The sequence below is a fragment of the Labrus bergylta genome, chromosome 1, assembly GCF_963930695.1.
Source record: "Labrus bergylta chromosome 1, fLabBer1.1, whole genome shotgun sequence".
NCBI classification, from domain to species: domain Eukaryota; kingdom Metazoa; phylum Chordata; class Actinopteri; order Labriformes; family Labridae; genus Labrus; species Labrus bergylta.
Genome location: NC_089195.1, coordinates 14,753,258 through 14,770,214, shown reverse-complemented (window position 1 = coordinate 14,770,214; position 16,957 = coordinate 14,753,258). Strand labels below are relative to the sequence as shown.

Sequence of the window (16,957 nt, the reverse complement as noted above, 5' to 3'; positions counted from 1 at the left end):
ATTGACGTGAAGATCATTTTGCTTTATTTGTGTTAGTGAAGACGCAGTAGTTGGTCGTGGTGAACTATAGTGCATTACATTGGAAGGTGTTCCCTAAGTTCCCTCTAGGCTGTGGCTAGAGTTGTCGTCTCTCAACCGTATGGTCGAGGGTTCAATCCCCAGTTCCTGCAGTAACATGTAGGATGTGTCCTTGGGCAAGGCTATTAATCCCACTGCTTGGTCTGCAGCGTATGAATGCGAATAAATGGGATTAGTTGCTTCTGATGGTCTCACTACATAGCAGCCTCTACCATCACCATGTGTGCATGGGTAATACATGCTGTGTAAAAGCGCTTTGAGTAGTCAGGAGACTAGAAGAAAGCTATATAAGCTCAAGTCCATTTACCATTTAACATCAGACACTCTTTGGTACATATTGCTTATTTCTATTTCTATTTTATTCCACACAATATATGTACTTCTATATTTTATACTATATTTTCTAATAAGAGCAAATGTAATGACCAAATTTCCCCCCGGGTTTAATAAAGTAGGCTATTTCTAATTCTGATATCACAAGAATATTCTAAGTCCCGCACAGAATGTGTCTCCCAAGATGCTGTCAAGGGGACACGAACATCATAAAGTTTAGCCTATTTTAAAAAAGTATTTCTTTCGTTTTGCTTCAGGTACGATCTTTGTCGTAACATCATGCCCAGTGATTTCTAAAACATTATTGTGAAATGTGCTTTTATTTTGGAGGGTCATAACGGATGCTCACAGCACTCCGGACTTTCTTGAAGCTTCTTCGCAGCGCGGACACTTTAGCTGAACAGACACACAGGTAATACTTATTAAACTGTATGTATGTCCACAACGTGTCTACTAGTGTTACGTCTCTGGTTGGAGTCTCTGTGGTCACCCTGGATCGTAGCTTTTGAGCCTTGTTACGTAACTTAAAACTAAACATCTGTAACGCGTGTTAGCTTGCTTAGCTAGCCGACTGATGCTAACGTGGGTGAAACTAAACATTATCTTTATTTTCTTAACGAGGCTGATTTTGAACAGAAGTTAAGAACAATGATGCATTTAGATAGTGGTCGAGCAATATAAGACACTGTTTCAAAGTACTTTATCTGTATAGATTTGTATTTTAATTGTACTATTCATCCTTGTGATAGTTGTGATCTAATTATTGTCTAAATTGCAAAAAAAAAAAAAACATTCTTAATGTGTTTGTGTGATATTATTTATTTTGTTAGCGCCAGCTTTTGTCTTGAATTTGTTTCTCGAGATCTTTACCTTTTTTTAAGGCTTCTGTACTTTTTGATACAGCAGATCATTTAAATATTGGAAATGTTTACTTTTTTAAAACACGTGGTGTCGTAAAGCTGTGCTGGTTTAAAGTAAGCTGCAGGTTGTGACATGCCTTCCAAAAATAACTTGGGAGAAAAATGTCAAATAATTTGCAGTGCATATGTTACAGATAAAAACACACTAAAAGACTTTTGTGTTCTTTTGTGTAACCAGTGTTTTTTATTGGCCAATAGATTCTTGCTACGTTATATGCCTTAACCACCTACAGCGACAGTGAGGGTCCCTGGGCTCTGGCACCCTTATTTTGGGGGTCCTGAGCTGTAAAGTTAGGTAACCCTTGTCATAAAGTACCCCCAAGTATTTGCACATTTTTACAGTCTGATTGATTGTAAAAACTAACATTAAAGCTTTAAATGTTTACATCAAACAGTCACTTTGTTGCATTTACGCTAAAATATACAAGTTTGCAATCAATCGATTACACTATTGCACTGCCATAGAAGTTATAAATCTGTTTTTATACTATTATTCCTACATTTTTTTCAGTAGTGTCTGTGATCAGGGCCTATTGAATGTAGTCATTTGGACAAAGTGTAAAATCTAAGACTTTTTTTGGACCCTGTAATTTGATTAAGTGTGTGTGCCTTTCAGATGGATGAAAAAATATCAGCGGAGAACGCAGAGACGTTACTGGAGGTGAAAAAGGAGGATGAAGAGGAGATGGACGTCACCGTTACAACACCTCTGGAAAATCTCAGCGTCGATGCGACCCCTGAAGATGTTTCTGCGTTCTCAAATACACAGACACAAACAGAGAAAACAGAAGATGTACAGAGTGACTCAACAGCAGCAGCACTTTCTTTAAACATTGAGTTTAAGACAGAGGACTGTGATGATGAAGATTCAGATGATTCAGACAGGTATCTTTGCACATACACAAAAGACAAACATTTAGCTTTAATAGCCGTACAAGAATGTACACAGATAACTTACTAGGGTTGTCACAAAACCAGAATTTTAAACTTTGATATAATTCTATTAAAAGACGAATGATATATGGATAACTGCTTCGATACAACTAAATGCGTATGTACTAGGCACTGAATATGTGGTAAGGTCAGGCAAACTCCTGCACACTGGATTCAATGCACAAATATGTAGGCTGAAACATTACCAATGTGTTCCAGCATTTTCGACAGTGTCGTCTCCTTGGCTCTCTGTCTTTTCATTAGAGACATAAATGTAACTTTTGGGTCTATGAAACTCCACAATTTGGTGTCTTCAAACTTGTGAATTTGAACGGACTGCAGGTTACAATATTCCTTAAAACGTGTATGTTTGTTTATTAAGCTTCTGCACTATTGATCATTTTAAAGGTCACGTATGCACAATACACCTACCATGTTTCTCTAACACTTATGTGTCCCTAGTCTGTCTACAAACCCCCTGTGTGGAGATTTTCCCTTTATGACATCACAAAGGGCAGTAACCCCTCCCCCAGGTGGGTGACACTCCCACAGCTAGGTGTTTGTTCTGCCCTCTGAGTCTGCCTTCTCATCGTAAACAATAGGACATGGAGCGAGAAAACTCAAAGCCCTTCCGGAGAGGGGGTGTGGTCAGACACAGCTCATTTACATATTTAAAGCTACAGACACAGAAACAGTCTGTTCTGAGCAGGGCTGAAATGGAGGGGTTTATAGTTCATGATCAAATACAGGATCAGAGTGGATTTAGAACAAGAAACTTCACAGACATGTTTTGGGGAGCTCTGAGACTTATTTAAACTGCTAGAAGAGGAGGAGAATATGTGACCTTTTAAAGAACAGATTGTATCTAATTGGTGATGCTCAGCAAGAAGAGTGTACTTTTTTTTTCTTTTCAATGTGATAGTTTTATGTCCTACTCACCTTCATCCTGACATAGTGTGATGTGCAAACACCTCCTTTAAAACATGTTATATCGAAAAAGTATTGAACATTTTAACAGCCTAATATCAAACTCTGGTGCTCTTCCTCTCCTCAGCGACAGCTCGTCATCCTCCTCCTCTTCTTCATCCTCCTCTTCCTCCTCATCCTCCTCTGCTATTGCCCGCGTGTTGGAGGATGACGATGACGAGGGTTTCAGCCAACCAGTGCCCATCAAGACAAGAGATGAAGTCCTGCTCGAGGTCAGTCTGTGGTTGTATGGTGTGAAGATTCCTTCACGTTGGAGATGACAGAAAGACAAAATGAGTCTTAGCTCGTTGTTTGATTACACGGTGGAAACATAATGTCCTGCTGTTTCCTCGATAAAGACGTCTGTGCATTTCTTGTTGTAACTACTGGAGATGTTTGGGAACATGGAGTTGAATGATTGTTTGCCTCCATTGCTCCCAGCTTTAGATATTAACATAAACCATTAACATTTTGTGTGAAGTGGGGCTTTTAAGTCTAATGTATCACACACTTTTTTCCCTTCTGCTCTAAACGGTACAAACACCATAATCCTTTACTGCATCAGATAAAAACACTTTCTGTCTTCATGTTTAGGAGCTGCCCACAGTGGAGGAGGTTTCTGTATCGTTACCAGAAGATGCTGAACTGCAGCCTGTAGGAACCATCTCCAGTATTCTCCAGCAACTCGGTTAATATTCACACCAAGTTTACACAATACCAGAAATGTAACTTTGATATGACACCACAAATGACATCCCTTATTGCTAATTAGCGCTTTTTAATATTTGTTAATCTCAATTCATAATGAGTTTTGTTCGATACTTTGATACCTTTTCCTGTTTTAAAACGATAAAATCTGCTGTTTTAATGATTGATGTTATCCAAAAGTACCGAAGCTTAATAAAAACTACATCGACTTCATAAAACAGCTGCATGGGAGAAGAATGAATCCATCAATCCATGCAGGATACTTCTGCAGGGATTAACGTGAAATTAAATAAATAAATATTTGGTGCCTAGGACTTCAGTTATAGTTGCTGATGTATCCAAACAGGTATTAATATTGTTTAATGTGTTTACCAGAATGTATCAGGTTTAAGATTATGGTGTTTTAATGGGTACTTGTGAGCTTTGTTTTGAACGTGCTCTCTCTCTTTCTGCAGTCGTCATCCAGTCTCTGAAGGACACGCCCCCTCTGAATGATGACAGCATCATCTTTACTTCTGATAGGCTGGCTGTGGGAAAGGTGAGTACACCAGCAGAGGCTGAGTCTATAAGGAGCTGTGCCTCCATCCCCTCTGACGTGTGTGTTTCTGTGTGTGTTGTTTCAGGTGTTTGAGGTGTTCGGTCCGGTGTCCAGTCCGCTCTACATTTTGCGTTTTAACTCTGCAGATCAGATCAGCAGGAAAGGGCTGACGGAGGGACTCACTCTTTACTACACACCGCACAACAAAGAGTACACCGCATACATCCTCACACAGCAGCTCAAACTGTAAGTACTCATGTTTCACATGTCTTCTCTTTTCACTGAGTGTATTGACAAAGAGTTAATTGTCCTCTATACTGAATTGCACCATCTTTGCGTAAACGTAGTCTAGTTTGAGCGTAAGCTTTTACCTAAGACAAAGTTTAAAGAGGACATATTCTCCCCCTTCTCCACCTTTTCAAACAGTACCCTGTGGTCTAAATGAAACATCTGTGCTGTGCTTTGGTCAAAATATAACATGAATCAAGCACCAGAGGAGGTTTGTGACCTCTCAGAACGCTCCATTTTGGTGTGTGTGTCTCTTTAAATGCAAGGAGCACCCCCCCCCCCCATCTGAGTTTTCCCAGTAGACATCACTCCTTTGCTAACGAGAATAAAAATGGCGAACATGCGCAAAAGTTTTGTTTTAGGCTGGGGGTGGAGTTCATGGGTGGAGATACCAGGGGAGAGGAGGGTATTTTTTTTTTTTACCAGAATCACACTGATGTCACAAGGAGAGCACATTTGAAACGGAGCATTTTTCTGTGTTGTAAGACTTATGCAGACCACAAACAAAGGACTGGATGGATTTATTTACAATAAAGTGTCTACTGACTGTGGGTCATTAGACACTTTACCCCAAAAAACAGGTTACCCAAATATATGTTCAAAAACAGTGTTTAAGTGGATTTTTCATAATATTTCCCCTTTAAGCTCGGTGTTGCGCCAGCTGAGATAGTTCCTGCGTAGGCAGCAGTTACACATTAAATCTCACACCTAGCTCCTATAGCTGTAAAGTCCTATGTAAAATATGGTTGTCATGTTGATGGTTTTTGCGCAATTTGAGTCTAAGACAAAATGTTTGCATGCTGTGGGTCTAAACTTCACAATTAAAGTAACCGTAGGCTGAGAGCTCAACAAGTGTACAGGGAGCTAGCAGGATTACAAACTCCACATGGTGAAAACAGAAGGTACTGAAAGACATGCACACAAACTGATCACAAGCTGCATGTTTTGGACTTCTGTTAACAGTTTTGATCCTCTGAACACACTGCGTATGCTATACAATTTTTATTGGTAGGTGTTTTGGTTGATTGGGATGCTTTGATTTACAGTTTGTTCTTTAAAAACAGACTGTTAAGTTTGTAGTAAAAAAATAATATTTTACTTTCAGTTTAAAGGGATCGGATGCGTCGTGGAAGAACGACCAAGAGCCACCTGCTGAGGTAAGCACGCCCACAGATGTTTGAACTTTATTTTAAAGCCAAATAATGCTATCAATAATGCCACACATGTAAATAAAGTTGTTTTTTCTTAGGACTTATTTCATTTGTTTACTAATCATGAAGTTTCCATTATGCTCAGAGAGATGACTTTGTTAAATTCATTTAGAGAGTAATATTTTGATGTCTGTCCAGGCTTTAGATTTTAGTGACGACGAGAAGGAGCAGGAAGCTAAAAGGAAGGTGAAAAACTCCAGAAAGAAAAAGGACAACAGTACAGGTAACCACACACACACACACAATATTTATGCTTTTATTAGAAAATATCTGACACACACGTTTTCTACTTTTCTCCCTTTCTTGTCTCTGATTTCACCTTTCAGATAATCCCGACCACACTACCCAGAACACCTTGCCACAGCAGCGTGACGCCAGGGGTTTCCTACCGAGACATGCAGGGGCTTCGTTCAGGCACCAGAACCCGAGACATAAACAACCACCTTTCCAAAACACACACGCTCCACCCAGACAAACACACCAACATTTCAGACACACAAATGCCCCTCCCATGTACCCCCCCCCTCCCTGCCCTTACCCCCCTCCCCCTCATCACCACTTCCCTCCACCCAACTTCCCTCTCTACCCTCCTCCTCCTCCCTCTTTCTACAACCCCTCGTTCTCCTCTCCTATGTGGCCTCCAAACTCCGTCCCTTTCTCTAGCCTCCCCCCTCCCCCTCCTCCTCCTCCCCCTCCTCAGTGAGACCTAACACACCCTCTGTACATGCTAACACAGTAAAATAAATAACAATCGTATATTTGCTGACGGCCAGATTGGGACCAACTTGATTTTCTGCTTTGGTTTTGATTTGAAATATAAATGGTTTTTTTGGGGGTTTTTTTTTACACAACTGGCAACATGAGGATGCAGTCCCTTATGAAAATGTAATCTTTAATATATTTATTTTAAAGTTACCAAGTTTTTTTTATCTTTTATTATTTTGACAAACTCAGAATCAGCAGATTGGATCAGGAAAACAATCGTTAACGGGCGGAAGAAATCGTGAGCGGTGCATCTCTTCTCTCTCCAAATCCACCAAACTTTATTGACAAAAACAATCATTTGACTAGGGCTGTTAATCGTGATGTAATAAAGGCCCGATATCAATGCATTCATTTAGTTAATTTTATAAGTTAATTTTATAACCATCAATTTACCACAAGTTCCGTATTTTCTTTCAAAATAAAGGCAGGAATTAAAGAACCCTTAGCTTAAGACAGTATAAAAATACCACACAAAAGAATATTTAAAAAATAAAAGCTAAATAATGGAATTTCAAACGAAACATGCAGAGGTGTTTTAGGTCGGGTAGAATCAGTTCTCTCTGAACTGGTTCTCTTAGACTTCCATCGCTGCAACACCTGCTGGTTTGCCGTTTGCCTGAAAACCCAGGGACTTCAAAAACGGCCGTGTGGGTATTTTCCTTAAAAAACAGCCTACTTCCTCTTCAGGACCAGAATCTAAAGTTAGAAGGAGGACATACTGGCTGCTGCATTGTTGTCAGAGAAGCCAGCACTTTAACATAGCATGTTTCCTTAATGTCTGATCCTATAGTAAGGTCATTTTATCATTTCATTCTGTAGATATTTTTACGTATCGCTCATTTTATTTTAAGCAAAACAGTTCTGCTGATCTGTGTGAAGTTGTATTTCAGGTTGCACTCTCAGATTGAGTTCTTTGAATGTATCCCAGTACTTTGAGATTCTGTCTTTCATCTGATCGACATGTTTTTCTTTTTTGTATTTGTGGAGAACTTCAGGGTCGTCATATGTGATGGGATTTGTAGGAATATGTAAACTATAAAGTGTTCTGTTGGAAATGGCTCCCACACAAACACAGACTCGCTCACCTTTTTTTTACTGGCTGGATATAATCTCTGACACCCGGACTCTGCTGTCACTCCTCTTATAATGTAGTTGTAATGTGTATATATAAACCACAGTCTCTCCATATGATGCTTGAAGGCTTCAATGGTAAATAAATATTCTTTGCTTAATGTGTCTGTCTGTGCTTTGAGCCTTTTTTTGACTTATGCAACGTCTTCTGTCACAGTTGTGTAAAGCTGTGCTCACTCTCTTCCACAACAGGACGTTTCTACAAAGTGAAGCTTGCACAAATTAAAACAGTCAATACATGAGAGAAAAGTGGATTTTGATTTATTGAATCGAAGATTACTTCAAACTTCCTGTCTTCAGCTTTGATTGAAATGCAAAAACATGAATGATGGATGCTGGATGTCAAGAGTTACTGTGTGGTTGTTGGCTCATGAAGGCATCAGATGGAAAAACACTCGGTTGTAATTTTCTTTTCAGATCTTTACATTCATTTTTGAGTGATATTACTTTTATGTTCATAATTTATTTACCAGAAAGGTCTGCATTAGTAATGTTCCCCTCAGATAGCAGTCTAGTATTTCTTTTCTGTTTCCTTTTCAGTAATAGAACCAGAAAACATTTAAGATGATTTAAAGCTTTGAAAAGTGAGAATATTCAAAATGAGTACCAGTTTTAAAAATCTAAGTAAGAACATATGATAACAGAGGATGAAACGCTTGATGGCACAATACTTCCCCTTCACATGAGGAGCAGTGACATATAGGAAAAAGCATCAGTGTTGACAACATCTCCAACAACACAAGACAGAACTTCACACCGCTACGGCTCAAAATGGCCGCCATCCTCACCTCCAGTGAGTCTTACATTAATGCTGAGGTTGGCGAGTATCAGGAGTTACCCATACCCGAACCCAAGGAGGCTGCGACAGAGATGACCACCACTCCCAGTGAGTATCAGAGACAGCTGAGACCATGAAAGTGCTGTGGTGTTCTGAGTAAGACAACAGAAGAGTACTGACCTTGTGATTATTCAAGCTCTTCTCATTTAAATACACAACTGGTGCCAGGAGAAGAAATATTCAACTTGTTGGTGTAGTCATATTTTTTTTTTTCTTCTTGTCTTAGACTTCCGATCTCTTTTGTGCAAACTGTTTTCTTTTTACTTAATTTTTTTATTTATAATTTTTTTATTCTAATTCTTCCTTTGTTTAAGTTTGTTTTCAGGCTTTTTGATGAAGGACAGTAGATAGAGTTGGAAATAGGGACAAGAGATTTTTCAATGACATGTGGGAAAAAACCCCCTGGGTGGATGAAGGATGATATCCTCCATACATGGGGATATGAAATTACAGTGAGTCTATTTAGCACCCTGCCTTCTTCCTCTTTTAACTTATTATGTTTTCAAAAAATGTCTGTGTTCTTAAAAGTTTTTATTTTATTTGGATAAACTTAAAAAATACATTTCTGGGCTGTCCCCCGGAAATGTCCCCAGGGTGTACCCCGCCTCTCGCCCATTGACAGCTAGGACAGGCTGGATAATGAATGAATGGATGGATGATTATTGTTTTACTTTAAAGGTATTTTTTATGGAAAACAGAAACTTAACATTTTAATAAATATCAGAAATTGGGATTTATTGTATGTTATAGAATTCGGATACTTTCGTGTGGTTCTCCTGGGCGTCGGCCTGCTGTGTATTCTTCAAGGAAGCCTCAACATCGCTCTGAGACTCGCTCTCAGTAAGCCTTCTGTTAAAGGTAGATCATCCAACGGGACACTGCAACACTCAGGCTCAGCATAGAACGTTAGAAAGACAAAGTTAGCAACAAGCTGGAAAACAGAGTGGAGCATTTGGCTAAAGATTCAGTGTTATCTCTCAGTTAAGAGGACCAAAAAACAAAACAAAAATCATGTCATGTTCTCCGACAGTCTGCTCCTGACATCTTCATGAGTTGCCTGTTCACACACGCACCTCACAGTGGGAAACCCTCCCTCTAGGGAGGTGAGGGCGGAGTCTCAGGAGGCAAGACATGACGAAATAAAAAAAGGAAGAGGCCACTTTCATGCACATAGTTTGAGCTGCTTTGTTACTTTCAAGACGGTTACAGCGGTGGCTCACCAGTCACGTGATATAAATATCATCAGCTCCTCTCGCCTGCTCACTGTGAAGTTTCCTGAATATTTCCTGCATTTTCCTACATCATCATTCCGACATTGCCCTGAAATGTTAGTAGTTGGGTAGCAGGAAAGAAAATCTGTGTAGAGTCGGAGTGAAACATTTTCTCTCTCGCATGCAAAAAATGAAAGGAATCTTTTTCAGGCATCCCGTAATTTGTCTTAGTCTCTTTTTTTTAAATAATTTGTGAGAGAGTCGTATCGTGAGTTGAGTGAATCGTTACATCCCTAATATGGAGACTACACTATTTAATACTACTAGGCACATGACATTTTGTAATCACAGTAGCACTTATTGCTGCACTTTATGACGTAGCTCTGTGTGCAGTAATCAACGTGTTACCATCATTTACACAATGAACATCATGCTGTTCTGAGGGGGGATCAAAAATAGAGATTAAGACCATGAACTCATTGGGAAAGCTTTTAAGGAGGGAATGAATCAACTTAGAAGTGAGAACATTTTCTCATCACTTCTAAATAATCTGACGTCTTTGTGTAACCACTGTCTCGCCCTGCTGGCCATTACAAAGACTGCAAGTTCAGGGTTCTGCTGCATTTGCTTTAGTTTTGAAAACACTTCATAAACAGTCAATGGAAATGCTGAAGTGAGATATTGTTAAAGATAAACAATTTGAGTGGCATGCGGCCGTGCAGAAGCTTTTTATTTTTGCCTTTACACCAAAAGATGCAAGATGTTTATTATTTAAACTATATGCATTTGTAATTTATATCAGCATACCCTTTGAGGTTTGATTTTCACCTGTCTCATCAGCCTGCACCTTGTTATTTTCACTTGCAGCATCCTGCTGTGTGTTACATCATGACACCGCTCTGTATTGTGACATGTAATGTCCTGTTAAGTTGAGACACAGGGACGCAGCTGTCCTCGGGGCTGGCTGATGTTCGCCTCCAGCTGTTACTACATCTCCTCTCAGCGAAGCCGGAAAAACTGGGATGAAAGCCGGGAGGACTGCCTGCAGAGAAACGCCGACCTGGTGGTCATCAACAGCAGACAGGAACAGGTGACTTAATATTCCTGTACTAATGATTGTTCCATTTGAAACATGCTAAGTTGTTTTTGGGTTGGTTTCAGTAGGTTAGTAGAAAATGTGAACTGAAAGACTCAGTGGTTGATCGGTTAATTGTTCTAAAAATAGCATCAAACATCAAAAAAAGAGAGAGAAAAACACTGGAGAACAGAAAACACAATGCAGCCGTTTAATAGCATGCATGGAGAGCATCGTGGTCGTGTGTATACAGTCTATGCACAGAGCAGCAGTCACAGTATAGAAACTCCCCCTCCCATTTGCTCAAGGTGAATTCTCCGGGGAATATCCTGCGGCGTTTTCACATCAGCTCACTGGGACTTACTGCAGAAAAAATACTAAGGGTGTGGCAGGAGAAACTCTGGATGAAGTCTGAGTGAAAAATGTGGCTGTTTGCGTTCACACATGCAGCTCCTCCTGGAAATATCCTGAGCTTTTCAGGAGATTTCTGCAAGTGTGAAAGCCCAATATAGGACACAGAAAACCGTTTAAGATTCATGAATGTAGAAACAAGGACGCAGGATATTCATCTGGACTGTGAGATACTTCTGTGTGTCAGAGTCTGTTGTTTATGAGCGTGTTGTTTTATGACAGGCCTTCCTCACTGGATTCACAGAGGCAGCATGGGTCGGGATGACTGACAGGGAGCAGGAGGGGACTTGGCTGTGGGTCGATGGAACAGAAGTGGACAAAGACAGGTGAGGTATTTATAAACATATGAGCCCACCCATTTAGAGGACTATAGTCTCTGTACATGTGGCATGACCCAACCGCTAAGCCATCTGCACCCCTTAATATGTCAGTTTTTGACAAAGATTGTATAAATAATGGATATTTAAAGGTGGAAAAGTTGCATATTGTTTTATGCTTTATTATAGTGTGAGTGTAGAAATTAGCTATTCAGACCAACTTCGTTTTTCAACCTGGCTCTAATTATCTTAATTTCTGCTGTGAAAATGGAAACTTTAATATGGGTGTGTATTCGACTTCTGTGGCTCCTGGCACCAGCCTCCAGTGGACACTCGAGGAACTGCAGGTTTTTGCATTTCAGCATTGGCTTCATTGTTCAACACCCGAGGTTGCTGCTCGTTTTTTGGCACTGTAAAGAATGAAAACAGATTTTATATGATAAAAAATGTAATATACCAAAGTAAAGGACTGTCTAACTGCAAGAGGAAGCAGTAAAAAATATTTTCAAATATTACCCTTAGCTCTTACTGATTTGTTTATGAGGCTTCTTTAGGTGGCTAAAATAAAGTTATAACTTTCTGGTGAATGTTGTAATAAAAAAAAATATATGTTCAACAGGTGACACGTCTGGCTTGTACGACACCCTATTTGCATAACTCTCACCTGATTTGAATGACCAGCATACGAACGTAACTGTCACCTTATAAGGTGTCATGAAACTAGTCTCTGAGCAGATTACAACACCTGTCTACCTGGGTCGACCAATGAGAGCGCCACAGGTCGACATGAGTCAACCAATGAGAGTGCCCTGCTTTGCACCGTCTGGTATAAATGTCTTGATGTAACCGCTCCTGAGCGGGACTCTGCTATGCATTTGTGCTGATTGCCTCCCTGCATAAGTTTCCCCCTTTTGCAAAAGAACCCCTTTATGCTCGAGCAATAAAATACACAAAGACAAATCTTTGACTTGAGATCTTCATTTAATTGCAGAAAAATCCACGACAATGTCGTCAGTGTTGTCGACAGCGGTATATACTTAAGCTTTTGTGTCCTTAATCCAGCTTTTCAAACAAAGGCCATCAACTTTAGGTAATACACTCACTGTTAATGAGTTCCTCAAACCGTCCCACGTCAAAAAAACTAAACTATCTAAATTTGCAAATATAGCTGTTTTCACATATGCACTCCGGATAATATCTAGATAATTACAGGAGGAACGCTCCGGAGATTCTCCCGACCTAGCCGTTCACATATGCTCCTCACAGCGGGGGACTATCCCTGTCAGAGGGGAGGGGGGTCGGGGGATTTCCTGAGGTAAGACGTGACGTAAATAAACGACGTGGAAGTAGCGGCCGAAGCAACAGAGTTCGCTACAGAACGTTATAATGAGAATATTTTCCTTTATTTCATTGCTATGTGTAGTCCAGTGGAATGACAACATCCACAAAAGAGAGGAAAACAACATACCGATGAACAGAAAACATAATGCAGCCGTTTTATTACATGCACGGAGATCGTAGAGTTCGCATGCAGACACTTTAGGTAGTCACTGAAATCTACGGAGTATATGTTGCCGCGTTCAGACATCAACTCACTCGGGACTTGCTGATAAAATATCAGGGGTCTTGCCGGAGAAACTCCGGGTAAAGTCTGTGCGAAAAATGCGGCTGTTTGCGTTCACACATAGCCTAAAGACCCTCCGGGTAGCCAAATCTCCAGAGTTTTTCAGGAGATTTCTGTATGTGTGAAAAGGGTTTAATAGACAAAAGAGTAAATCCTGTTTCCCCAGAAAGAAATGACTCCAATGAAATAACGAAAAAAAACAATACGTCAAAAAAGCTGCAGCATCTCTCTAATTCACACAAGGATCAGATATTTCTAATATAATTGATCTTTCTTCTGTTTGTAGGTTGCAGTGGGCGAGTGGTCAGCCTGATGGAGCGTTCGGAGGAGAAGACTGTGGCGACCTTCACACAATGATCACTTTCATCGGCTTGAACGACTTCAGCTGCAGCGCCAGATCCCAGTGGATCTGTGAGAAAAGGTTACAGTAGTTTGCACTGAGTCATGGTGTGTAACACACAGTCAGTACTAAGATGTAACTGTATCATTGCATGTCATAACATCTGACGTCTCTTGGTGAGACATTGTGTGGATGTAGTTCATATTTAAAGCTTTGAAGTGTGAGAATAATCAAAACAAGTACCTGTAAGAACATGTAACAGAGGATGAAAGGTTTGATGGCACAATACCTCCCCTACACACGGGGAGCAGTGACAGATTGGAAAAAGCGTCAGTGTTGAAGTGCTACACAACATCTCGAACAAAATAAGACAGAACTTCACACCGCTGAGGATCAAAATGGCCGTCATCGGTACCTCCAGTGAGTCTTACATTAATGCTGCGGTTGGCGAGTATCAGAAGTTTCCCATACCCTGTAATAAGAAGTTTACTGTGCCGATGTGTTAAAATATAACTGTGACATTTGCTAAAGAACACTGGTCTAATTGTACATAGTTCACACATTTCCTGTTAAGCAGATGCCTCTGCGCAAACTTCTGCATTTCTTTGAGTTAAGATGCAGACTCAGTCTCAACTTGGTTTACCACTAATCTGCTCTACAACAGTTGTTCCATATCCATCCTTCCCCTTTGAATGCAATGTATGAAAGTGTGTTCCCTCTTTGCCCCCTTTGAGCTTCTCTGCAGACTGCATGACACTCTGTACTGCTGCTCCTTCTTGCAAGAATAAAAGAACAACGAAAGCCATTTGAAGACTTCTTTCATTTATTACAAATTCTTTATTAACAATTTTGCCGTAACAACCAAACCCAAGAGGCTGCGACAGAGATGACCACCACTCCCAGTGAATATCAAAGACAGCTGAGATCATGAAAGTGCTGTGGTGTTCTGAGTAAGACAACAGAAAGAGTACTGACTTTGTGATTGTTCAAGCTCTTCTCATTTAAATACACAACTGGTACCACGAGAACAAATATTCAACTTGTTGGTGTAGTCATATTTTTTTTCTTCTTGTCTTAGACTTCCGATCTCTTTTGTGCAAACTGTTTTCTTTTTACTTAATTTTTTTATTTATTATTTTTTTATTCTAATTCTTCCTTTGTTTAAGTTTGTTTTCAGGCTTTTTGATGAAGGACAGTAGATAGAGTTGGAAATAGGGACAAGAGATTTTTCAATGACATGTGGGAAAAAAACTCCGGGTGGATGAAGGATGATAGATAGATAGGTAGATAGATAGATCCTTTAATAATCCTTTACAGGAAATTACAGTGCCACAACAGCTTCAAGACAGACATAATACCACACATTTCATAAGATGGCTTCCATACTTAATAAGTTAAAATACAATAAAAAAATAAAAAAAAGTTATTTTTGTGCATTATAAAACCTTATAGCAGCTGGTATACAAGACTTTCTGTATCTCTCAGTTTTGCACATTGGTGCAATCAGTCTCTGACTGAAGGTGCTGCTCTTGATCACCTTCAGGGCGTGGAGTGGGTGAGTGGGGTTGGTCATTATTGAAACCAGTTTGTTCAGAGTTCTGGCCTCTGCCACCTGCTGGACCGTTAGTTGCTCAGCCCCGACCACTGAGCCGGCCTTCCTGATCAGCTTTTCCAGTCTGTTTTTGTCTGCTGTGCGGGCGCCTTCTCCCCAACAGGCCACAGCAAAAAACAGAGCACTGGCCACCACTGAATGGAAGACACTGCACAGCAGGGGTTGGCAGATGTTAAATGACCTTAGCCTCCTTAAGAAATACAGTCAACTTTGTCCCTTCCTGTACACTGCCTCCATATGACTCTTCCAGTCCAGCTCACTGTCGAGCTGCACACCAAGGTACCTGTGGTTGGCGACCACCTCCACCTCAGTGCCCCTGATGGTGATTGGTGTTGGTTGAGTCCTCTTCCTCCCCCTCATGAAATCCACAACTATCTCCTTCATTTTTGTGGTGTTGAGATGGAGGTTATTGTGTGCACTCCACTCCACAAAGTTGTTTATTGTGTCTCTATACTCCTCTTCATTGCCCCCCTTTGATGAGGCCGACAACAGCTGTGTCATCTGAAAATTTCTGCAAAAAGCAGCTGTTGGTGTTGTTTTGGAAGTCTGCTGTGTAGATGGTGAACAGGAATGGAGCCAGCACAGTTCCTTGTGGAGCCCCTGTGCTGCTCAGGATGGTGCTTGAGACATTGTTCTGTAGGCGCACGTACTGCGGTCTGAGGTAAAGGTAATCCATATACTCCACACATGGGGGATATGAAATTACAGTGAGTCTATTTAGCACCCTGCCTTCTTCCTCTTTTAACTTATTATGTTTTCAAAAAATGTCTGTGTTCTTAAAAGTTTTTATTTTATTTGGATAAACTTAAAAAATACATTTCTGGGCTGCACGGCTGTGATTGGCGAACAATCCAGGGTGTACCCCGCCTCTCGCCCATTGACAGCTAGGACAGGCTGGATAATGAATGAATGGATGGATGATTATTGTTTTACTTTAAAGGTATTTTTTATGGAAAACAGAAACTTAACATTTTAATAAATATCAGAAATTGGGAGATTTTCATGAAGCAGTTGGTGTTGAGTCATAATGATGGCTAACGCAAACATTCTCTCTTTATTGTATGTTATAGAATTCGGATACTTTCGTGTGGTTCTCCTGGGCGTCGGCCTGCTGTGTATTCTTCAAATAAGCCTCAACATCGCTCTGAGACTCGCTCTCAGTGAGCCTTCTGTTAAAGGTAGATCATCCAACGGGACACTGCAACACTCAGGCTCAGCATAGAACGTTAGAAAGACAAAGTTAGCAACAAGCTGGAAAACAGAGTGGAGCATTTGGCTAAAGATTCAGTGTTATCTCTCAGTTAAGAGGACCAAAAAACAAAACAAAAATCATGTCATGTTCTCCGACAGTCTGCTCCTGACATCTTCATGAGTTGCCTGTTCACACACGCACCTCACAGCGGGAAACCCTCCCTCTAGGGAGGTGAGGGCGGAGTCTCAGGAGGCAAGACATGACGAAATAAAAAAAGGAAGAGGCCACTGCTTTGTTACTTTCAAGACGGTTACAGCGGTGGCTCACCAGTCACGTGATATAAATATCATCAGCTCCTCTCGCCTGCTCACTGTGAAGTTTCCTGAATATTTCCTGCATTTTCCTACATCATCATTCCGACATTGCCCTGAAATGTTAGTAGTGGGGTAGCAGGAAAGAAAATCTG

At 40.5% G+C, this 16,957-nt stretch overlaps 2 protein-coding genes across 6 annotated transcripts; both read left to right on the top strand.

Annotated features, from left to right (window-relative positions):
- Positions 1 to 753: 753 nt before the first annotated feature.
- Positions 754 to 7,972, top strand: naf1 (nuclear assembly factor 1 homolog (S. cerevisiae)). 4 transcript variants are annotated; one of them, XM_029278026.2, is made up of 9 exons: positions 754 to 823; positions 1,948 to 2,216; positions 3,319 to 3,463; positions 3,825 to 3,918; positions 4,394 to 4,476; positions 4,562 to 4,722; positions 5,870 to 5,921; positions 6,114 to 6,198; positions 6,302 to 7,972. In XM_029278026.2, exons 2-9 carry the CDS (start codon positions 1,948 to 1,950, stop codon positions 6,676 to 6,678), a joined length of 1,266 nt encoding a protein of 421 aa, XP_029133859.2. In that variant the 5' UTR covers positions 754 to 823; the 3' UTR covers positions 6,679 to 7,972. The 4 variants fall into 4 exon arrangements, with proteins under 4 accessions (XP_029133859.2, XP_065810840.1, XP_065810832.1 ...); XM_065954768.1 differs by lacking the exon at positions 754 to 823 and adding an exon at positions 873 to 993; XM_065954760.1 differs by lacking the exon at positions 754 to 823 and adding an exon at positions 1,530 to 1,626.
- Positions 7,973 to 8,582: 610 nt separating this feature from the next.
- On the top strand, positions 8,583 to 14,492 carry LOC109986906 (C-type lectin domain family 10 member A). Of its 2 annotated transcripts, XM_020637766.3 has the most exons (5): positions 8,583 to 8,757; positions 9,460 to 9,567; positions 10,850 to 11,010; positions 11,629 to 11,732; positions 13,634 to 14,492. In XM_020637766.3, exons 1-5 carry the CDS (start codon positions 8,643 to 8,645, stop codon positions 13,776 to 13,778), a joined length of 633 nt encoding a protein of 210 aa, XP_020493422.2. In that variant the 5' UTR covers positions 8,583 to 8,642; the 3' UTR covers positions 13,779 to 14,492. The 2 variants fall into 2 exon arrangements, with proteins under 2 accessions (XP_020493422.2, XP_020493423.2); XM_020637767.3 differs by lacking the exon at positions 9,460 to 9,567.
- Positions 14,493 to 16,957: the final 2,465 nt, after the last annotated feature.